This window comes from Folsomia candida, unplaced genomic scaffold (assembly GCF_002217175.1).
Source record: "Folsomia candida strain VU population unplaced genomic scaffold, ASM221717v1 Fcan01_Sc007, whole genome shotgun sequence".
NCBI classification, from domain to species: Eukaryota; Metazoa; Arthropoda; class Collembola; order Entomobryomorpha; family Isotomidae; genus Folsomia; species Folsomia candida.
The window spans coordinates 1,825,063-1,848,857 of NW_019091199.1; the positions used below are offsets into that span (position 1 = coordinate 1,825,063).

Consider the following 23,795-nt stretch of genomic DNA (forward strand, 5'->3'; position numbering starts at 1 on the left):
GTCATGTTGTTCTGCACAAAGGTCATGGAAGTGCGTGGTAGCAAAAGCAGAATAATAATGCTAAATGCTCTCCCGGCACATTATCTTGTTTTGCATCAAGTGTATCACTCGGCGTCCTGTTGTTTCGCTCATAGTAAATAATCCACTTTTGCACAGGCATTAAACGGCAAAGGAAGAAAGAGTCACATCAGCCCAGTTAACGTAAGGAATGCATGCATGCATAGCCATACAATAATCGTGAAATGGTATCATTTGCTGCAGCCATCGTAGCCTCGCTAAAAAACAGCGAGATGGTAAAGGCGTAATATTTTGTAAAGTTGGGCTCTCGGAAAGAGAGAGAACTTTTGTTTGGGCTGGAGCGAGAGAGTAGCAGCGACCATTTCATTCACAGAACAGACTGCTTCAAAACATCAGAGTCGTGTTTGGAGCCACACTCTTAACATGAATTACAATTTGTAATTTACAAATCACATGTTACACTTTAAAAAATAACTACAAATTATTTTGCAATGTGAACTGGGAGTGAAAATATTAAAGAAAAACTCTACGTGTAGTGAGGAAATTTTGTGAAAAGGATAGAACTAAAATATTTACTTCAATGAAGGTGGAACTTCTGGACGAGTCTAGTCTTTCATAAATAAATAGTCAGTTGTCCAGACTAACTATACTAAAAATTAAAAGAAAATTGTGTAGTGCAATACTTGAAATTGTCACATTGACGAGCAAAATCTATTTATCGTCCTCCAATGCGCTGATCCAATTAAAATAAGCAATTCAACAAGGTGAGCTCTTTTACTGCATAGTTGCATATATATAAATTAATTAATAATTACTACATGCCTCAGATTTTCAACTAAATTTTTTCTGTACTATTCCTATCAATAAGTTCATCCTACTCGTTCGCTTGGTGTAGCAAATTAATTATTATGCAAAGAGGAAAGAAAGGTGAAAGCAGGGATATAATTTTTATCCGTTGGAGTAGTGTATTTTATGCAAGAAAAGTCGAAATCTTTTTTTTGATAGTTACAAAAATTTTGTAAACCAGCAGCTATACCAATTTTGTTATCCTTTTGAAAACTTCTTGCTGGTTTGTTTTATATCAGCTATTACATTATTTTCTAATTGCAATTGCACACGAATTATGTATGTATATAGCTTGTACTACCTATTCTCCTATCACTTTAAAATAATTTGAATCACATTCCAGATACTCAAGGATAATTAATAGTGGAATCAGGAATGTAACTATTATACATTGCATTGCCATACAACATATAATCTTAAAATATTGTTTTATCTTGTATAACACAAGAGAATTATTGTTCGGATGCCAAGTATAAAAATTTGCTTAAATGCTATCATTTATGGAATTGGCTAATCACTGTGTCGCATGTCGCATAAAACTTTCTCGGTTTATTACGAAATAGAAAATTGGTATATATACATCTATATAATCGTGCTTTTTGCGAGGTGGGTTAGGTGAGGCGTAGTATAGGTATAGCATAACATAATTTCTCATAGAATTACGCAATCACTGTAAGGATTCTTGTACCAATGATTTCCACTATTTTCCATCACATTTATAGAGTGAGTTGAGTTGCAATCTATTTTGAATTTTTCAAACACGAGTAGCACATGGGTATAATATTTCTTGAAATCCTTGAAAATGAGGCTTTCATAGGGAAACCTTGACCGTGACTCTCTGACTCGTATTTGGGCAAGACCATATATTAGCTTGTAGAAGGATGCACATATACGAAGGAAATATTTCCTTCTTGTCGATGACCTGCATTGCATTCAGGGTATACAAGAAATTTGTGATTCGTTCCGTTAAAGGGAAGCAGCAACAAACATAAATACATATGTACGTACATGACCTACAATCCGCCTTATGCACCAAATGCTGACGCGTAGTAAACAACTCAAAATCTGAATTTGAATGGAAAAGGTAGAAAAGGAAATGCAGATGAAGGTCAGTGAGTTCATGTCAGTGACTATGAGACTATGACTGTGTATCCCTCTTACACATATGTAAATAGCACTCAGTAAGTGACTCGAGGGACTTGCTGCGGCTGATAATGCGACATAGAGTTCTGGAGTGAAGTGGTTATATCCAGTTTGTCCTGGCAGTGGGTGTCCTTAAGAAGGGGCGACAGTAATAAGTGGTTAACCCTTTTCAGTTGTTGGGCAAGGTGAAAGCCAAAACCTTGACATTCAGCTTACTTCTTCTTCATAAAGTATTTTATTGTTCTCAGGACTCCAAACAATTGCAATTAATAACTATTAATTCATCGCAATTCAATTGGAGTCTGTTCTTCCGTACTTCCGTGTTGGTCTCGTTTAGAAAATGTCAGACAATCTCACTCTTTATAGGAGCATATATAATATAAGTGTTTGAAGCTGTATTTTGACGAATCTTGAATGAATTATTTTCCCAAGGGACGTTTTAGTGGTTACATTATTACCAAAGTATTGGTCGGGCGTCTCGCATGAAGAAGATAACTTGCCTGCCAGACGACGACGAGCGAGACGAAGTAAAGAGTTATCGCTAGCAAAAATATCCAAACGTGGCAGGAAGACGCATTATCACCATTTTATTTTATTTGCTAGCTTTATTTATGTAAGAGGCAGTGTATATATACGATGATGACTTGTACTAAAAAAAGTTAACTGACGAAGGAAGCTGGTTGGTTGATATATGAGAGGAGATTGAGAAGTATGTACATAAATATGAATGTATATGGGTTTTATTTCGTTCATGCATTATTGACTTTAGTGTTGGTTGGGAGATCAAGACTTAAAAATATATTTGATCCTTGACGTTTCATCTTGTTTTTCAACATGTTGGCAATAATCTTAGAAATTCATCCAGTTTAAAGCAGTTATAAGCTGTGGAAATCTTCCACAGCTGGACTAAACTTAGAAACACCACCATCAACAGACATCGTGTTTCGTGTTGACTGGATATTTATACCTCAAGCTACATGCATGCAATACATATAAATAATTGACGTCAAGCGAATATGATACTGATTTACTAATATTTTACTCGGAATGAAATGGATCTGCTTGTCACTAGTTATTGATGTAGCTGTTGCTCTAAATTGATAAACGTGATCAAAGGTTGCTGGGTGCTTAGGATCTGGAAGTACATGCATACTCGAGATTAAGAACTTTCATAAGAAGGCTTATGTATACCAGGCAGCTTCTTGAGAACTCTGGTAATCCTACGCCTAATAATTTATACAGGTCAATTTTCGCATGGTTTTCTCATCTCGCAATAAATATGCATCATTCAATTACTTGTGTACACCAGATCACTCATATACCACATTAATTTAGTTGCAAAACTATTGATTTGCTTTATTTTAAACACTTTTTGAGGTATTTTTGGACTTATGCAAAATGTTTTGCTGATAAGAATGAAAAGAAATAGGAGGAGGCATACGAGGTATAATTGAATATCAGCACCACGAGAAGATATTTTGTATCAAAATAAAGTTCAATTGATAAAGTTAGAGATTAAAAAAATATATTTTGGAATCACTACGTAGATTACCACATAATATATTTTTTTTTACATATTATCATCGTTCAAAACGACGTGGATACTTGAATACTTACAAGTCTGTAATAAATTTGCTGGTAAACTGTAGGGATCTTGGTTAATAGGAACATAAGGTGAATTTATGACTACTTTGCTCTTTATGTTTTATCAATCAATCCGCTAATACAATCGTGTATATTTTTTTAACCGAATGCATCTGTGAATTACCAATACAGCTTCTTTGGTATACACAGTATATAATACACTACACATGAGATAGAAACTTGGTCTGAATGGATTGATTTAATTTTAAGTGCAAGTATGAACATTGAAAGCCCTAAAACACCATCACAATATCTATATCTTGACTCGCATTATTGTGCGTTATTTACAAATTTCCCATCTCATCTAATCAAGGAATGGGTTAAATATTTCTCGTATTTTATTGCAGCAAGGTAGTGATGCTTGTTTTTATTTTATTTTATTTTATTTATTTTTAAGTTTCAACATAATAATCCTCAGCAAAATACTGCGTGGTAGTAAATACTTCTTTGTTGACTAGGTGTTTCTAACACCAAATAAATATCTATGTGAGCAGTAAGTGGGGCAGCCGTGTCAAGGTTATGAGTGGTTCCAAAATCACTGCTGGATTGTATTGTCCATCATGAGCATCTTCTTTGGACATTGCAGCGTATCCAGTCCCATAATAATAACAACAAAGAAAGACTCAAACATTCTTGGGCACGTACTTTTTGTAGCAAGATGCATCTAAACAGAGAGATACCCTCAGGGTAGCAACGCAAGCAACAACCCTTCATCGTGCTGTTATGTAACGTAGCGTAACTTGAGGTTTTGGTGCATTGCGTTGCACTTGGACTGGAATCAGTACGAAGAAAACCTCACGTTTTTCTGTATACGCGAGAAACTTTAAGACTTTAAATCCCCTCAACTTGAAATTATAAGCTCGTATATGTATGTACATATGTACGTCCCATTGCTTACAATCCAGCCAGACTCACGTGTTTACTTATTTTTCTTCAGTATGTTATTACTATTACTCACTGTGCATATTGCATCTTCTACATATGTTCGTATGATATGCCTACTCATTGAGGGCCGCTGCAGGTTATACGTACGTACTAGTCGACATGCGGGTTCATTTTTTCGTCTTGGATAATTATATGGCAAAGACGACTTTGGTTCTTGACGACTCTGGAAATTGAGTGAGATCAACACAGTCTCAGAGGCTGTCTCAGCTCCAGTTTGGTTGGTAACAAGACGACGACGAGAGGAAGTCGAGAATTTTTTAGCGGTGTGACCCGACATGCATTGATGAGTGTGTTTGTGTGTGTCTGGTGTTGGATCATGAATTTCTGAAGGTGTTGTCTGTGTCGTTCAAGAAATATTTTGTATTTGCTACTGAGACTTTTATGTAAGTGCATTGAATACCTCGAGGAATACGATAGTCGATAAAATAAATAAGGTACGTTATTATTAGCGAGCAATAACAAGTTATTTGACTGCTAGATTACAACATGGATACATATTTATAACTTTTCTGCAGTTGCTTGTTGACACGTTCTGACTCACTACGCAATTCATTTATGATTTTCTTGGTTGCACAGTAAGTACAGTCAACGGTGAATTTTAACTCAAACATGTGCAAATGAGAAATCTTTCAATGGATTGCAAATACCTAGTAAGTATGTACATTCATATCAGGAAATGGTTGTAAACGAAAAGAAAGCAGGGATGCTAATCTTCGTAAAAATTAATAATAGGATAACAGTTGTTCAGATGAGGACATGTTATAGATTAACCTACATTAAACTTGGTTTGTTGGATCATGATGTGTGTCTTGAATCAAGACTCTTGATGTAAACCTTGGCTATGTCATTTCTCCTGGTATCGTGCAACTAGATCCGCTTCACATTCTATCTACTCATCCTCACGTTCCCTACACACACACAACACACGTAATTTTTTGTACCTAAAATATACCGTACCTTTAAAGTTTAAAGAAGTGTATTGTATGTATGTATGTATATTACTCTCTACAAGATTTAAATGCGTTGAAGATGAGTTGGCCTCAGACGTACCGTAACAAGTCACCACGTAGTGCAAATGTTTAAGAATTTCTGGATTTCCAGATCAATTTGAAATGAAATGATAAATTTCAAATAAATACAAAGATTGTTAATTTTTAGACTATAAACCAGCAGTGAATGAGCAGTAAACAAGTTGAGCCAAAAATTGTCAAATTTTGTATTTATTTGATACTATTGCACCCCAAAAAATGCTCAAAGAAAATTTTGCACTGGGTGGTGACTTTATTGTTCGTATAATCTCAACTCATTTAGAACTTGTCGGTAACACAAAATAGTAGGAGAGCATCCTGGTCAAAGAGAAGAGATTTAGGGTGATTACTTATTACAGGTGTATTTGCTGGAGGAAATTAATCCATCCATCCATCAACTCAATTTTCAGCCCAAAATGCAAGCAGCAGACGTCTTATTTAATCTAGTGTACAAAAAATTATTTTCCAACTATGTATGTACATAATGAGTTGAGTTGGAAATTTTGGAATTAGAGCTGCTAAAAATTCTGCTCGAATGACAAATTCTCGTTGGAGGGACAACTAAAGAGGAAAAATCAATTGTTGAGAATGTAGAATTACTTATCAAGTCTGAAAGCCGTCTTCTTCCCTTCAACCTACAGTCCCTAGATTTTGATGGTTTAGACATTTCACAAGTTATTAGAATAATTTCATGTTTCTCTTGCATTTGCCTATTTTGTTAAATACTGTTGTTCTACGGAAGAAAGGGTGGACAGGTGTGAGACAATTTTAGTTGATGTAGTGTGTACTTGGTAGTTAATGATAGTAGCATATTGTACATACTCTCAGAAGGATATTGTGCGTTGAAGAAACTACGGCCTATTCAGTTGCCATCCAGCAATAGTGCAAGTTGAGGAGTTTAGAATTCTACCACTACTCCAAGAATCAAGAAGGGAGCATAAAAAAGCCACTGCAAAGGTACTGGCAGGAAGGTGGTGGTGGTTTTGGGGAAGCGTTGTCGTTGTTGGTGGCAAGTCTGGGTTTCTGGAGAAGCAGTAGAATTTCGTTATGAATGCCAAGCATGTGATCCTATCTCTGCTCTTCTGGCTGGAGTGGGACGACGACGAGCATTATATTATGGCAACTGTGAAGCTAGAGCTAGGAAATTTGGTGAAAATCCAATCTACTAGTAGGACGAGAGAGAGAGAGAGCTCTACTTTGGTTCAAGTGAAAGTCGGTTTGTTAGGTGGAGCAATGCCAACCAACTTCAATGTCACGGTCGATCCAATCTCCATCCAGCATTGTGGTGGTGGGGTCGGATTTCTGTATCCGACCAGAGGATAGATGTGGACTAATATGGATGGTTGGTTGTTGGAGGGGAGAGAAATGGTAAAAATGTAGTTGGATGGATGACTGCACCCAAAAAAGCTCTGGATCAATACCTTTCCCCCACGAGCAACGCCAAGCCACGCGGTGTGCAAGTGAAGGGGAATTTGTTTGTGTAGAGATCTGGATATTATCAAGAACAGATGGATAAGGATGATTTATTATCATTGGGTCCTGCCACTCACACGCATTTCACGTTTTAAAATCTTTCACGGCTACCTAGCAGTATAAATATCGATATGCCTGGGGGACCAACAATAATGCGATCTGTAAATGTAAAATCCGCACGCTGACTGAAAAATAATTAGTTGCTATTTTTGTAGTTACACAAAAGTTTAATTTGGCTGTACACACATTCTTCGTGGGTGGAAGTAATTTTCTGTAATATTTAAATGGAGAGAAAGCAAAGGTTTTATTATTAGGACTCGTAAACAACAAAAATGAAAGCATATAACTGCAACTGGGATGTGGTCCATGATGAAGAAACACATTAAAGGAAGGGCTAAAAATAATCTTCTATGGTCGTCATTGTGAGTGGTGCCAGATAATACTTGTGTTGCTTCCTCAAGGAAGTTTTACCAATTTCCGAGTTATACAAGTTGTACTTTCTTCCGTCGTGAAATGTGTCAACCTTTTCTGAGGTGTGTGCGTAGGAGGAAGGGAGGAAGCCAAACACAATTTTGCTCACTTCTCGCTAGGATAATAACTAGCTAGCTCCCTTGCTTTATTGCGGAACTCTTTTTTGCCGAAAGTTGTAATGTTTCGTCAAAGAAAGTCCTTCTTTTGATGTGCTTGATTACAAAAAAGTAGAGATTCGGTTCGTAGAATAAAGAAAAGGACGTTGATTAAATATTGTTGACGAATATTTTTCCTGATTGTGTTTTATATTAATCCAGATACACTGGATATGTTGAGATGAATATTTGTCCTAATTTTAGCCTTTTTTTTGTCATAGATCCCTCACTTTGCATTTGTCGTCCGATGAAGCTAGATGACCACTATCTTCTTCCAGCAACTCAAAGCATTATACAAAATTGTCGACCGATAGTTTAGCATCCCCCTTGAGGAAGTATCAACAATGTTTCGGGAGCAGGTGTCAACTGTGTCCAATTGGTTTGACCGCTGGTCGATGTGTGAGCAGGTAATTTGCATGTATCTCATAATTAGAGCAAAAGTCTTTGCTTCTTGAATATTTTGTGTATTATTATCTTTTGAATTGTTATGAAATAGACAGTAGCAATGGTTGCTCTGCTACGACGCTTACATCCCACGCAAGCACGTTTTGTGGGAACTATTCTTCAACGCCAGCTCAACGAGTGCACGGAACTCCGAAGGACAGAAATACTTTCAAACGACCCCAGTAAAAAAATATACCGAATTATTTAATCATAATACATTTTTACTGATTATATGTATATTTTATGCTTTATTTCCAGACTTTGTTGCATCTCTTGCTAATACGGAATCAAATGAGACCTTAATGAGGGACTTACTGGCGTATTTGCCCTTATTGAATGCCAAAAATGTGGATGTGAAGCCTGTTTACTTAGCTCTCATTTCCAAAGTTCTCAAATACGTTTCACACCTGCCAGTGGAACACGGCACAATGCACGATGATGCAAGACAATTGCTCTCCTACAGCCTCATCCATCCTGCATTTGCTCCAGAAGATCGACAGTAAGTGGACGTGAAGTTTAGATAAATATGTGCATAGCACGTTGCACGTCCATATATACAATGTGCTTAAAAATGATAATGTATCCATTCATCCATCCAGCCAACATAACATGTTTATTTGACGACTATGTTCTTGAAATTTCAGCTTGTTCTCTAATTTACTGCACCAGTTTGAGGAAAAAGTCAGCATGATGAACATTAACAACAGAGATAATGATCACAACAATCATTATCCACCAAGTTTAAGTGGAAGTCCTCCGATGAATGACTTTGGCAATTCATGGCAGCAAAATAACTCTCCTCCTTCTAATAATGGAGGAGGAAGTCTTTCAGGTTCTCCTGCAAATCAAAGTAAGTAAAAAGTATTGCACAATTCCGTTATTACACTACAATGATTATTTATTGATTCATATGGCATCAAATGAAATTCATTTTTGCGTAGGTGTGTTATCCGTCTCATCAAATTTTGTTGGTAGTTCCTCCAACTCGCAACGGTATCGTCGCAGTAACTCTTTGACTCCACCCGTGATGCATTCTGATGCCTGGGCTTCCGTGGTACACCTTTTCTTACTACATGTTTATTTTCATGTTTGTTCTTGGTTGAAAATAGTGCATTGATTTTCTCCGTATATCTCTTTATTACTAATAACTAACTAAATAAATATTTCAGGAGGAGCTGTGTGGTGGCCCCAAGCCTCGCAGTTTATCACTTTCCTCAGAAATCAGCCCACAAGGATCCTTAGCATCTTCAGGGTCTGGGAGTGAGTCTCATTTGGATGACCCACGTCCCACCTTCACCGCAAAAGGAATGAAAGGTAAATAATTTAATTACTACACAATGTGCACATCAACATAATATATGTAAATATAAATTGGGACACGCACAAAGTATTTTTATTTGCTTTAAACCATTGATTTATTCGCTCAGAGAATTTAACAAGTGCTTAATTTCTGGTTCATAATAATTTGAAACATTTTAGTCGAATTCAGTTGATTTTGAGATTACAAAATGCAAGGGATTGAGTAAACTATCCTTCATTCGCCTGAGGAGCCTGAGGTAGAGCCTGGGAAGAAAATCTCCTTCACTTCATCGTACAACACCAAAACAAATGCACCTCCCGTTCCTCGCAAAACGTTGGAGAACGCTCCCTTGAAGAATGCTCCGGTTCCTTCCTGAGCCGCAACTTTTCTCCAGCAATCCATCGTGCTCTTGTAGGGTCGCTCGGCCACGGGACGACCTGACTGCATCATCATTCGTCGTCGAACCTGTCGTCATGAATTAATAAAACCAACATCATGTGTCCATTCTCATAATAAAGTTGGTGCTTGTACAACTCCTTCTTACCGTATCAAATGGATACGATACAATTCCAGAGATTGTGGTGACACATTGAGCAATGGCCCAGGACACGACGAGCTAAAAAATAATACGAAATGTAATATTTACATAAATGCATAATATAATGGGATTATGCAAGCATGGGACATGTCTCACTGGAGTGTTCTTGGGATCAGGGAGAATTCCTTTGGCAGTGTCGTAAAATCCAAAATAGCAAGCTCGATAGATGATAATTCCTTGCACAGAGACACCAAATCCTCGATACAGTCCTAATAAACCGTCCGACTTGACCGTTTTCTTGATACAGTCACCCATGCCGGTAAATTCTCTCGCTTTGCCAGGTCCAGGCTCTGCTTTCCCACCTTTCCCACCTTTCTTGCCAATGTCGGCAGCCAAACGCGTTCGGGCGTAATCCAATGGATACACAAAGCATAACGATGATGCACCGGCTGCTCCTCCGGATGCCAGATTTCCGAGGAAATAACGCCAAAACTGCGTCTTCTTGTCCACTCCAGAGAGGAAAATATTTTTGAACTTGTCCTAAAAAAAGGATACACATTTTTGTAGCTAATTGATGACTACATATTAGCCTTTTTATGTATGCTGTACCTTGAAAGCAAAATTGAGTGCTTGGGTTGGAAAGTATCGGATCACGTTAGCGAGATTTCCTCTCCAAAAGCTGAGGAATCCTTGTTCTTTAGGGATACGAACGAAGCAGTCAATCATTCCCTTGTACTGGTTCTCCTTCGAAATTTGCTTCGATACCGCCTGAACTTGTAGAAGAAGTTTCACTCGTTCAATTGGAGCCACTGCTGTTTTTGAAACTGCAAATTGGAATAATGTGTATTATCATATTAAATAAAGCAATCCCTCTGGGAATTTAAATTAAAAATTTACCTGCAGCTGAGACCCCACCGGCCACAAAGTCCATCAGGAAAGATTTGACGTCCAAACCCATCTTCAATTCTTCTAAAGTTGCTTTATGTGCTTTACAACAAAATATTTGGTATAAGATGAGTGGTTGGTTTGTGTTTGGAGTCGTCAAATCGCAACCACCACCGCAACAGAAGGAAATAAATTTTGGATTTGGCGACCCACAGAATAAAAATTTCCAACAGTCTGTGTCAGACTTGTTTTTAGGGGGGTCGTTACCCTGCCAACAATTATATTCCATCTTATCGCTGTATATATTTTTTTCTACCAAAAAAACGTAAAACGAACATTGTGGATATATTTGCCCCACGTGTTCATATGTATATGTACATACATACAAGAAATCATATATATTAGTTTGTGATGGCTATGACATGATATGATATATGTATATGTAACGACTATATATGATTTGCAGATATTCCATGTTGGCTGAAAAGCTTGCGACTCCACAAGTACGCCTTTCTATTTGCTCACATCACATTTGACGAGATGATGGGCTTGAATGAAGAGCTACTTGGTCAACAAGGGGTCACCAAAGGAGCTCGACACAAGATTGTTCTCTCCATCACAAAGTTGAAGGAACGTCCGAGTCACTTGAAAAACATTTATGAGAACATGACAGAGGACAAGGAAAGTGTCCGAAATGCGGTAAGAATAAATCTACATATATTTTGTTGACTGAGACAACTATATACTTAAAGCTGTACATTATTTATTGAAAATTAAAATATTAATAAAATAAAATGCATACTTGGTTTTGTGCATGGTAGACATGATTTGTATTGTCTTTTGTAATAGCTTACCGAGATCAAGTGGATGTTGACGACACCAATCAAACCAATTACAAAGGAAGATGAGTCGATTGGCGAGACGGCGTCTGCTGGAGGAGGTACGAATAACATTACTTCCAGCAACCCAAATCTACCAGGACCAGGAGCCATTGGAAGTAACCGATTCCAGTCGATGGAAGACACACCTGCTGCTGCTAGTGATGGTCAACCCTTAAATCTTAATAAAGAGAGCGATGACGACATTCCTGAGAAAATTATGAATGTAATCAGGAAAGGTACAAAACATTCTCACCCTGTGATGATTCTTAAAGTTTAACCTTAGAGATCCCAAGACGAATGCTATTTACTTTGTTTGAATTTTAGCTTGTGAAATGAACCCAGATTCGGAATGTGAAGGACTATTGGTGTCAATTTTGGATAAATGTTTATCTCATGAAGCTTTTACAACAAAGCAGAAACGTCTTCTTGCTCTTTGGCGTCAACAACAGGTCCCAGCAATGCGAAGAAACTCAAATGGTCACCATCCACATTTTCATAACCATCATCACCGGTATGTTGAATCTTTGTCCGTATTTAAATAACTGTACTGATTAATAATTTTAAAATTTTGGTTGCCTTCAGTACATCTTCAAGTCCTGGGAGCAACACTAATGGGAATAACAAGCACAATCGCCATTTTAATCCACGTGTGCTAAATTTGCCTAGTGGCATTGGAAATGGAAACTGGACAAACACTGGAAATTCGATCCATGCAATGTTCATGGGTAAGAAAAAATATTTCAATTCCGACGTATAATATGGAATAAATTCAAATACGATTAATTCTTTATTTTTCTTCCCCTAGCCAAAAGACCGAGTCTTCAAGATTCAATTTTGGAAGTATGTCTCAAACATGTCTATATTTACATATATTGTAACACTTTAAACATAAACATATAACTCCTGCAATAATTCTCATTATCCACAGTCCGTGAGGAATTCTCATCTCTCTGTGCAAAGGACCAAATCGGCTGAATATTTTGACAGTGAGTAACGATTGTTTATTAAGCAGCACTAAAACATTGTTCAGTTTTATCGATTCCAAACATAGACTAAAAAATTCTGTTGCAGGGCATGTGGGACCAAATTTCTTTGCCTCTCTGTCATCTTCGCCACCAATGTTTGATACGCTGGGTTCTCTTGGCTCACCGTCCGATATTTTAGCTGGGCTCAACTTTGCTACCGATATGGGAGGAGGAGGGGGGTTGTCTGCTGACAATGACGGGACAAACCCAACATCTACCGGTAATGTGCATCAGCCATCATCCGCCTTGGATATTACTTCTCGTTTAGAATCACTTCTCACCTTATCTTCACCATCAGTGAACTGTGACTTTAACCAACCGATCGAAACCCCCAAACCCACCAACCAAAATCACCAACCAATTGCCAACCAGTGGGGTCTATGGGGGGGTAAGGATGAGAGTTGTCCCGTTGGAACATTTGTGACTGATATGCAGTTGAAAGTGGAAAAAACGGAAGGTTGGAAAGATCTAAATGGGATGGGTTGTTGAAACGTAACCAAAATTTCACGAGTAAAAGTTAACATGTTAGAGGAGGACGTTTTTGCGTGGATTGTGTTTTAGCATGACAGGAGCTGCTTCATTGTTAGTTGTAGTGATCCCAGGTAGATTGAATAGTAGTTTATCTTTCTCAGTTTTACTTCATGCGAGTATCTACCCTTCCTTTTCCCTGTGCGAGAATGATCTTACAAAACAAACTAAAGACTAATTAGTGTAAGGACCGTTGATCATTCGTGGTGGAGAGTAGGGTATGAATTTTTGAGCCGGTAGGTTGTATCAGAACAGCTCGCTTACCAAAGATGAATGTGTATAGGAAATCTTATTTTAGCTTTATCATAAGTTTACTTATACTGAAGGGTTAATATTGCAGGGCTTTTGTTAAACTCAATAGACTACTTGAATCTATAGTCATATGATTGGATGAAAAAAAACATCCTAGTGAATATATTTATATGTAAACATATGAAAACATGACTGTCAAATTTTGACACTCGCTCGTGTTAGAACTCATCACAATATGGGGTCGTGACTGTTGTAATAAGGAATGAATGTGATTGTCTCAGAAAATATGATTGCTAGAAAACCACCTTAATTATTAATCTTGTAGTTTGTGGATAGTTCGTGGATATACTTATCCTTAGTTGTAGGTCGTTTACCAAGTATTAGACTCGTTACAAAATTACCAAAATGGATTTAATGATCCAACGGACGGAAACGCGTCGAAAGGTTCTAAACTCGTATATCAGGAACATACAGTGTATGTTTTTCTTCGCACTTTCACCATTTCTCCCGTTTAATGCAAACTAGTTGCTGGAGTCAACAACTGATGAATCGCAGCATAAAGTGGAGAAATGGTGGTTCGGAGCATGGATCGTAGCGTTTCAAGCGCACAACGCGGTGTGTACATATTTGTTTCGAATAATTCCAAACGATTTTTTCATTGGTCATTTTAAAACTTTTTCATCACAAAGAACGCTGGATGAGAACTTATCGAAAGTTTTTGTTTTTCAAGGCGAAAGTAGATTAATTATTTCTGCGCTTGTCAAGTACTTGTGCAATTATGTAAATACATAGATGGTTGAATGTACATAAATCGTTATATTTATAATGCATTGATCTTAACCTTATTCTGAGCATTGAATGAGTGAGTGATTGAGTTACGTACATGCTGATCATGCATTGATAGCTTTCTCAGTTTGGAATAACTGAGAATTTAAAGTTGACAGAGCGTGTCCAGGTAGAACAAGCAAATTAGAACAACGCAGATTTACAATAATTCTGATTGATTTCATAAAAAAGACTGAGCAAATACAAAACGTCGCTACGAGAAGAGTCTCTATTACTATTACGATAGCTGGAAATCCATTCGGAAAATTTCAATAAGGTTCCTCCACAAATGGACCTTCTTCCTGATCTTCAAAAGTTCAAAGTAATTGCTAAACATTGAATTTGAGATTCAATGATTGGCCGTCATGTTTTCCATGTTGTTCTGCTTGCAGAATGGTCCAGATTTGCATGCGATGACTATGACGGCGTAAAGTATGCCAAGAAATACTTTTTTGTGTGTGGATAGAGGTGAAGGGGAAAATAAAGTTATGAAAAAATGTGAAAAAACGGAATACGGATTATGGAGCATGAAACCGTAGGAGAGTTATCCAAAATTCTTCCTTTTCATGTAAACGGTGGGCGAAAAAAATATGATTCTATTTCAGTACATTTTCGCTCCATCCAAGTGGTGGCTAATTTGTTCTAGGAGATGCTCCTAAGAGTCCATAAAACGCAACCTCGAGGGGATATAGCAGAATAAACTTGGCAGTATTTGCATTTCACATTTAGGTCCGCTTTGCCTGCAGAACATTTTCTCATCACAAGGGTAAATATCAAGGAATTATGATGAGCAAGAGGCTATATGACGATAAAGTCCAGCCAAATATAATATAGGCACAGGTCCTGGGTATACACGTGAGATTTCATCTATTTCGTTATGTGCAAGTAGAACAATATAGAAGATTAGTAGAATATTCGGGAGTCTCATATTCTGCAAGGAAAGTTGTGAAACTCCTCAAGGGAAACTTGCTACTCTGAAAAAATATGTATGCACGACAGCAGACAGCATGACGACTGATGTTCAACCACACTGGCACAGAAATTAACATGTCATACCAAATGTATTTTGCATTATGTATATTTGTACATAGGCTGTTAGTGCTCATAGATATTGCGTTCACTTATGTCATAGATATGTGTGGGTAGTGTAGGGATCAGGGTTTACAATTAGTACGTACACACATAACCACTATGTTACAATATTTAGTATAGTGCTCAAAACATCAGAAGGTCATTTCATCCAAAGTCCAAGCATTCGATTCGATAGATTCGAGAATTTAAGGTCTCGTCGTCTCATTTTTGTAGCAGGAAAATAGAAGACTCTGATTGCGCTCATCACATCACACTCAAATTAGTCTTTAATCAACTTTAATGTAACAGGCCTTCTTCTCTAATTAATAGTTGTTCAAAATGACTTGAATTAATTACTAATCGTCCAGATATGAGAGTCAAAAATTATTTAGTTTTGCATTTGACAAAAAGATGAATGAATGTCCCTTCAGGGTTGGGCTGCTATTTGGTGTGTATATATTTTTTATCTTGGAAATGATTAGTGTGTGCAGACATACATAAACTTAGGTAAAAGTTTAGGAGCAACTTACATACATCACAAAAAGTATTACCAAACAAAATAGTGAAAGTTCAAAAATGGTGGTTTTTTGAATCCCCAAAAGTAGTTTGGCCGTAGTTGATAAATAAACGCAAAAGTATTTCAAATGGAAAATTCTGACAAGGTGTGTTGTGGAAAACGCATTTTGAGTATACATGTTTGCCTGTGGTAATTAATCAGACTGAGATTTAAACATAACGTTTCTATTAACCCTGCTGCTGGTTATAACCATACCTCATGTATTTTTAGGTAGGATTGTTATCTCTGCTTCTCAATTGTACTGTAGCTATTCTTACATGGATTCTTATTATCATGTGAATACATTGAAACCTGTGTCTGTTGTGACAAGTGACAAATATTTCATTGCATGTGGATAACAAGTTATGGTAGAAATCTTGTAGAAGATGCTTAGTTAAATAGAACATAAATATGTAAGCTATATGTATATTAGTAGATGTGCTTTCCTATAATTGTTGATTGTGCTGGCATCACTATCATCTTTCTGTTTATCTCTTTTCATTAATTATTATTAATATCAATTTATTACTGATACTTTGTATTCGCCATGCTTTGTGACAAAATTACAATCACAAAATTGCAAAAAATTTGAACTAAAGACGATCAGAATTCTAGTCTCGTAACTACACGGAACCCAAAAAACCGAAATCGCATTTTATCGTATCGCATTGTATTTTAATCGAATTTTAATAATCCGAGCGGTGTTTATTAAACTTTCAGAGTAAAGTATTTCTCTACTTTTACAAAAGGATGCAGGTCATAAAATTATGTGACAACCCAGAACAGCAATGTTAAACTGCATGCTGACAAATTATTGTGACAATGTATGACTGATTCATTTTAACTCGTATCTATAAGAAATTGGTAATTTATCAGGGTTTCCTATCACAATATTTCTCTTGATGAGATGAATTTGTTCTTGGTTTTGTATTTATTATCTACGTGTTCTAAATATGTGGAGTATGATGGGGCAGGGCCAACTTTATTTACACACTTATTGCTGCTGTGCTAAGTTAAGTTTTATTTTTTACGGATTACATAAAAATCTACTGATTGGCCAGTTGAACTTGATTCAGTAAATTAACGGCCAGTGGAATGCTATTTAATTGTTGTAACAGATCCGTGTGTGTATGCTATATCTCCCGGTAAATAATATGCAAGTGTGTGGTCAATATTATTATTATTATGGCAGACTTAATTAAGACGAAAAGCTGTATCTATTGTTATTATTTATTTAGGGAAGATCCATAAATTATGTCACGCTGGATAATATTGGCAAGATAAGGGTTTTCCCTTATCCTCCCCATGTTAGCCAGCGTGACATAATTTATGGAACTTCCTTAATGTGTATCGAAACCAGCAAAACCAATTTCACTTAATAATAATAAGTTGCTTAATTTTGTTACTATTAATTTAACATTATTTGTGTTTAATTTTTAGGTTTTACTGTTTAGATATTCTTGTTTTTACACACTGTGTAGTAGTTGATGCCTAATAAAAATATGAAAATGCAAAAATAATTGAATTATCCTTGTTTTACGCATACAGTCAAAAAATACTAAATAGTCAATGGAACATAACCAATCAAAGCAGAAAACCGTTGGTTCTACTAGTGGATCATCATCAATGAGGAACGTTATCTTTGGATAGTTATAATAGTTATAGAAATATGAATTTCCATTAAAATTGAGAAAATCCGAATAATAAAATTGCTTGCATAAAATAATATTTAATTTGTCATAATACACAATAACTCAATACTGACACTCCTCATTCTGGTCGTCTCAACTGAGGCAGGAATCAAAGAGGTAAGGGAAAAGCTTAATGTGCTAAATTCCTTGTTTAAACTACTTTCACCTATTTTTTTAAGGAATCAACCAAGATTTGTCGTACTGAAAATGCGTCGACATCATGGGTACCACAGAATTGGGACAATGGAGGAATTGGTCCTACAGCTCGTCGCAATGCTGGTTTTTGTAATTGTGGTCTTCGTGGCTGCCGTGCTAATACCAGTATTGATGCACATCGCCCACCTCATGTTCATCTCATGTATATCTTATTTATTACCTCAGCTAAAACAATTTTAATTTTAACTTTCAAGCCTTCAAAAACTAAATGTGATCATGTTCATCTCAGCCCTGTCGATTTTCGTGGTCACCTATTGCGTCGTGGGTCTGCATATGCCCACACTCTATACCGTCTGGGTCTTCATGATTGCATGGCTCCTCATTTTCCTCTTTCTAAGACCAGCATACTAAAAATGTCCATTCTCACTCCTCCTCAGACCATGTAATAAACGCACCAATAACGACCGAGATATGTATGTGATTCCTTCCTTTAAATCATTTTTATAATAAGACAATCTGTGGAGAAAGTCGGCATCATTATTCCTTTTCTTATTATTACGCCCATGATACACCTGTGTCTCCCATTGTTCAAATTTAAGCTGCAAACACCCCCTGTTTTCGTATTCATGCGATGCTGTCACTGTAATGAGGTACACTTCCCCCTTCAAAATTTGACTATTTAATGAAATCTGACACTCTGTTACGTATCGACATGGCCTGCATGATAAATCAGGATTCGGTTGTAAATTGGACTTTTCAACTTTAGACTTTTTTTTACCTCCAGAACAAAAAGTCAAGTTTAAAATTATTACACGCTTTTGACGTTCAAACGGAAGGGTTCGATTCATGTGCACGTATAAAATAGACACCTTTGCTATATTTACACTTTGCTCTTTTCATGCATTTTCATGGTCCACACAGGACTCGATGTATGAGATGAGTTTCACGATGACTATTGTGAGAAAAGACGAAAGTTGCGAGAAGACGGAGCCCTATTTATCTATGCATAATATGTGGTGTGTACGAGAAGAAGATGCTATAAGGCTTGGAAACTTTTCCACTTTCGACTCCTTGTGAAGCGAAGAAAGAGAGGATTCAAAGTACGAAGTGGAGAGTTAAGTTTTATCGACGGACGCGTTGATGTGATAAGTGCGGTGGGTTGGAGAAAAGTTTCCACTTTCCTTGTCACTCGTCTCCTTCGAATAATAATGAAGCACACTCCACCAACAAGACGGTACAAGTTCCAACTGTCTCAATGAATCCTGCAAAATTACTGTATCGCCCAACACACACCAGAAAAGGATCGGATTTTTATAAACCAAAGGGACTGATCCTGAGTGCTACCTGGGAACCGTTTTATACGAGAAGTTGTTTTTTCTCTTTTCAATTATACTTATAAATGTAAGCACAAGTTGGTAACAAAGTCTACAATTTCGTTAATGTGTTTGAGGGTGAGAAACATTCCTTTCTATTTTTTTAGAATGCTAGTCTCACTTTGCGATGCTTTTGATTTTAAATGAGCCTTTAAGGGTTGCACACAACTATGGTTTTGATATTTATACCTTCAATGATTAACCCTTTCTTACCTTACGAGAATACATATGAATAGTTTAATACTATGTTTAATACTATTTCTACTTAAGGACCCCCAAAAAAGTGGCTGCAAAGAAGGTTCCAGTAAGTATTGACACCAGTTGGCTGAACTTTAAGTAGAAAGTTTTATAAAATTTAATAAACAGAAATAAAAGTTCAAGTGTTACTTAATTTTTTTTTACTAGACCTGAAGTATGAAAGGCAATAAAATATTTGCAACGGTTTTGTTGCCATTAATTCTATATCAGTTAGGTCATGCTAACCATAATTTTTGTGATTATTGCGCCAACCAGTGTGACCACGGTCCTAATTTCCATTATTGGATTGTCGAAGAAAAAGAGTTATCTCCGGACAATTACGTACAAACTGGAAAAGTTATCAATGGTCGGTTCCCTGGACCGACTATCCGAGTTTTTCCGCATGAATATTTGGTGGTCAAAGTAGAAAACAGGTTGCCCGTGGGGTTGTCAATCCACTGGCACGGCCTTCACCAAGAACACACCTTGGCCTCCGATGGGGCAGAAATGATCACTCAGCATGAAATCCAAACCAATAACACCTTCACATACTGCATGCACATTGGTAACCAAGAGGGAACTTATGCTTATCACGCTCACTCCCGTCTCGACATCATTTGGATTCATGGGGCCTTGATAATTGTGGATCCTCCCGTCCTCTTGGCCAATTTACTACGACTTCCCGACTACACATATCAAGACGAACGAGTGATTATTTTGGAGCAATTATACCACATTCCATTGTCTGAACTTATGGACCGTCTGCTCGTCACCGGCGGCCCACGTCCGCCAACGGCAAGTCTTCTTATCAATGGAAAATCTTATGGAAAATGGTCAGATGCGGCAAACAATAAATTCATCGATTGTGGAGGTTATCACGTCACAAAAGTCCTTTGGGGGGTAACCTACAGGTTTCGCGTAATGAACTTATCGTCCGACAAATTTCTTCGGTTTTACATTACCAACCACAAAATGCGAGTAATTGAGGCAGATGGGATTTATATCGACCCAATTGAAGTTGAATATCTTAACGTCCACGCTGCACAACGGTACAGCGTCATCGTGACGATGAATCAAGCGGTGGGCAATTACTGGATGGAGAGTAAAAGCATCGGCCAGGGCACAGGGCCAGGAAATGGAGCAGCAATTCTTCATTACATCGGAGCTTCTGACCCAACACCGCTCCGGACACAAGCACGTGATGCAACAATTGAAGCAATTCCCATGGACGAATGGGTAACATCAAAGATTCGCCCCAATCTTGACTTGAGGCAAAGAAGCGTGTACCCAGTTCCCGAGTCGGTGGACAGAAACATTTATATCGACTTTCACTTGAAAGTTATACCCCCCGTTTCAAGATTTGCAATAAATGGTCACATCTTCCAGGATCCAGACGAGCCTTACTTGGCCCAAGTGCGAAGGAATGTCAACATCACAGAGGAGCCACAAGTGTTTGAAATACTCGAGGGAGAAAATATCCAAGTTATTTTACAGAACAGGGCTGGTGGCTTTTCCTCAGATTGTGGGGAACATCCTTGGCACCTGCACGGGAGATTTTTTCATGTCGTAGCGCATGGCTATGACGAGTTTGAGGAAGAGAGAGACCTACCACTAATTGACAAAATGGTTCGTGAATCCGACAAAAATTTTGAATTCCGAGACGTTTTCGTCCAATATCCACATCAGACGGTTCGAAACTCTTCGACGGGGGTGGCCTGCGGCTGGTATGCCCTCAGATTTAAGTCCAACAATCCTGGAATTTGGTTGGCTCACTGTCACATTACGCAACACATGATTCTTGGCAAGATGGTTGTAATTTGGGAACACAGCGTGGCCAATCCAACCCTTATAGGAGAATAGAAGTAGAATAAAGCCAATAATTTTTACACCAATTACAATCTTGATCGTTTACTATTGTATACCTATTGATTGTGTGCAGTTAATTTGATTGCGTACATAGGGAAATAAAATCATTGCAAAGTGTTAATGCATAAACATAAATATATTTATGATCGGGCATTTCTGGGGTTTTCGGGGATCATTACTTGATTTATTTTTGAAAATGGCTAACTTTCAATGAACCATTGTCATCTTCATCAGGCAAGAATACAAAGATTTTGGATATTGATATGTATGTATTTATTACCGATACTCATCTACATGCACATACTTATACTTACTTACATATGTACACCCAGGCTAATAAAAGCCACAGTCTATGCATACTATATTATGCGTGCACAATGGAATCATGTGTGTACATAAGTTTTAGGAGGATGGCTTCTCCTCCTGCTCTGCATTTCAGTTTTGGCATTATTATTAACGTTGCACGACTGACATAAGAATCTCCCTACTTTTAAACTTTTCCCATGAACTGATAAACTACGACCAATAAATTCGTGCTGCATCCAAGTCAAGAAAACTGTCTGGCCTGGAGAAAAAAATTTATAGCAAGGATTTAGAGTTTGAGAAAAGCACCACCTTCGATGGTGATAACAGATACGGATGATCTTGCTCTTGCTCGAGATGGGGTGAAAGTTTGTAAACTTTGGCAGTTTTCTCAACTTTTCGCCCGAGTGGGCAATACACTGGACGAGGAGGAGTAGCAGTCTGTCACATCTCTTTCCGTCCACAGGATTGGAAATGGGGACAAAGGTTATCTGACCAATTTTTATCCGCCGTATTTATTTCCGGTGACGTGGGTAGAAATGAATCCATTTTTCCAGCCTTCGTCGCTGCCTTCATCAATGCCTCTGCTGGGGACAAACTCATGAAGCGTCGCGGTCTATTTCATTATTTTCAATTCATTAGAGCTGCATACATCAACGGAAGTCCATACACTTATTACCAGTGTTGCACAAGAATATTATGCATGCTAATGTTATTGTCTCCCAAATTGGGCTGTTGTTTGTGGTTGCATAACGTAGACGATTGTAAATAGCAGGTTGCATTTTAAAATAAATTTTCTCAAGGCTTCGGAAGCTATGGAACTTCCAGGATGTACCAAATTTGATGAAAGATAGAAATGTCTTGTTGCTGGCAGCACTATAATTTTTTAATCAAGGCAGAGAATCCGCAGTCAAATAAAAAAATGCGACATATTCCTGGACCTTGAGAGACAAGAGGATTAAAAAATGGCCTGCTGTGAAATGTACATATTTATAGCGTGACATGGTATATGTACGAAGACAATTGACTGATAACTTGTTGTCCTGTACTGTTGCTGAATAAATGCGTACAAATAAAGAATGGCTTGAAATTTTTACAAAGCAGGGATGTAATTATTAAACCCACTTTATTAGTGCTTACGTTGATAAAAACACGCAATTTTATTCTTTGTTTAATCTTTTTATAAGAATTAAATGCAAACGGCTTGTTATCCCAGTTGGATGCATGGAAATTTCGCATTTTTAGTAGCATCTCATCTAACAGTATGCTGTATGAAAGTGCACATCATCATATGTACTGTGTACACCATGAATTCAGGTACATATTCATTTAGTTAATTTTATTTTATTGCTTTGAATCAAACGGTTGATAATTTGATACGTTTTCTAAAACTCTTGGACCCAAATGTTGTTAGTACCGCATATCTGAGCAAAACGGTTTAAAATTTCAGTAAAATTGAGTCCGAAGAAGAAGGCAACTTGAGAAAAACCAGATTTATCTCGCTGTCCACGGAATAACCTCGACACACGCAACTTTAATCTGTAACTGTCTTCGGTTGGCAACATGCAATCAAGTACTTGTTCCACATTACGTATTATTCCGTCCTGAGTGAAATGTTTTTCCGTTCTATCCAACAATTTACTAGATACATGGACGAATTTCGAAATTCCAAGTTTTATCCAGTATGTAATAATGTATCTAAATTGGGATTACATTCCCAATATCTGAAAAACTGGTAAAAACTGACACTAAAATAGCAGGTATTCAAATTTAAATACAAACATACAGAAATAAGTGGACACTTCCATGCAAAAAATTGCTACAACTTTTACAGTGACAACCCATTAGCAAAGTAAATTCACGGAATTTATCCATTTGTATTTTTTCTGCACATGAATTTAAAGATTGATTTTCATTGTTTGACTTGTGCTTTTAGTACAACATGCAAGAATTAATGGCCGATTTTATCCCATATCATATTAAATAATTGCTGATAAAGTTAGCTTGGGATGAGTAGTATAATATAAAGTTGGCAAATTTATACTGCAAATTGTATGGCGTTCACTGATCAAACCTTGGTTTGCAATCTATACATATTGGTTTGCTTTATGATGCTACCTAATAAACTGTGTTCGTAATTT

General features: G+C 37.2%; 3 protein-coding genes across 7 annotated transcripts; 2 read left to right on the top strand and 1 right to left on the bottom strand.

Moving 5' to 3' along the window:
* Nucleotides 1–250: 250 nt before the first annotated feature.
* On the top strand, nucleotides 251–17,651 carry LOC110852297 (protein Smaug homolog 1). Of its 5 annotated transcripts, none has more exons than XR_004835238.1 (15): nucleotides 251–782; nucleotides 7,945–8,130; nucleotides 8,220–8,349; nucleotides 8,426–8,666; nucleotides 8,812–9,017; nucleotides 9,109–9,221; nucleotides 9,337–9,481; nucleotides 11,357–11,589; nucleotides 11,740–12,007; nucleotides 12,096–12,282; nucleotides 12,354–12,496; nucleotides 12,577–12,611; nucleotides 12,700–12,757; nucleotides 12,843–14,020; nucleotides 17,389–17,651. XR_004835238.1 is itself a non-coding variant. In XM_022100332.2 (14 exons), the coding sequence occupies exons 2-14, from the start codon at nucleotides 8,068–8,070 to the stop codon at nucleotides 13,283–13,285; spliced, it is 2,265 nt and encodes a 754-aa protein (XP_021956024.1). In that variant the 5' UTR covers nucleotides 251–782; nucleotides 7,945–8,067; the 3' UTR covers nucleotides 13,286–17,548. The 5 variants fall into 5 exon arrangements, 2 of the variants coding, with proteins under 2 accessions (XP_021956024.1, XP_035709329.1); XR_004835239.1 differs by having other exon boundaries at nucleotides 12,843–13,398; XR_004835240.1 differs by having other exon boundaries at nucleotides 12,843–13,398; nucleotides 17,469–17,651.
* Nucleotides 9,564–11,329, bottom strand: LOC110852298 (ADP,ATP carrier protein 2). Its single transcript, XM_022100333.2, has 5 exons — nucleotides 10,903–11,329; nucleotides 10,615–10,829; nucleotides 10,162–10,545; nucleotides 10,012–10,083; nucleotides 9,564–9,932 (listed from the first exon to the last, which is right to left on the bottom strand). The coding sequence occupies exons 1-5, from the start codon at nucleotides 11,177–11,179 to the stop codon at nucleotides 9,702–9,704; spliced, it is 1,179 nt and encodes a 392-aa protein (XP_021956025.2). The 5' UTR covers nucleotides 11,180–11,329; the 3' UTR covers nucleotides 9,564–9,701.
* A 2,011-nt stretch (nucleotides 17,652–19,662) lies between the features above and the next one.
* LOC110852075 (laccase-2) lies at nucleotides 19,663–21,364 on the top strand. Its single transcript, XM_035853704.1, has one exon. It carries the CDS (start codon nucleotides 19,663–19,665, stop codon nucleotides 21,343–21,345), a length of 1,683 nt encoding a protein of 560 aa, XP_035709597.1. The 3' UTR covers nucleotides 21,346–21,364.
* Nucleotides 21,365–23,795: the final 2,431 nt, after the last annotated feature.

Bases quoted from the DNA above. Each gene is read 5' to 3' on its own strand.
- LOC110852297 (XM_022100332.2), top strand. From the start codon at position 8,068: ATGTTTCGGGAGCAGGTGTCAACTGTGTCCAATTGGTTTGACCGCTGG. The intron at 9,222-9,336 runs GTACACCTTTTC...TAAATATTTCAG, and splicing joins CTGATGCCTGGGCTTCCGTG to GAGGAGCTGTGTGGTGGCCC. The intron at 12,283-12,353 runs GTATGTTGAATC...GGTTGCCTTCAG, and splicing joins TTTCATAACCATCATCACCG to TACATCTTCAAGTCCTGGGA.
- LOC110852298 (XM_022100333.2), bottom strand. From the start codon at position 11,179: ATGGAATATAATTGTTGGCAGGGTAACGACCCCCCTAAAAACAAGTCT. The intron at 10,546-10,614 runs GTACAGCATACA...TCCTTTTTTTAG, and splicing joins CACTCAATTTTGCTTTCAAG to GACAAGTTCAAAAATATTTT. The intron at 10,084-10,161 runs GTGAGACATGTC...ATTATTTTTTAG, and splicing joins CTGATCCCAAGAACACTCCA to CTCGTCGTGTCCTGGGCCAT.
- LOC110852075 (XM_035853704.1), top strand. From the start codon at position 19,663: ATGAAAGGCAATAAAATATTTGCAACGGTTTTGTTGCCATTAATTCTA.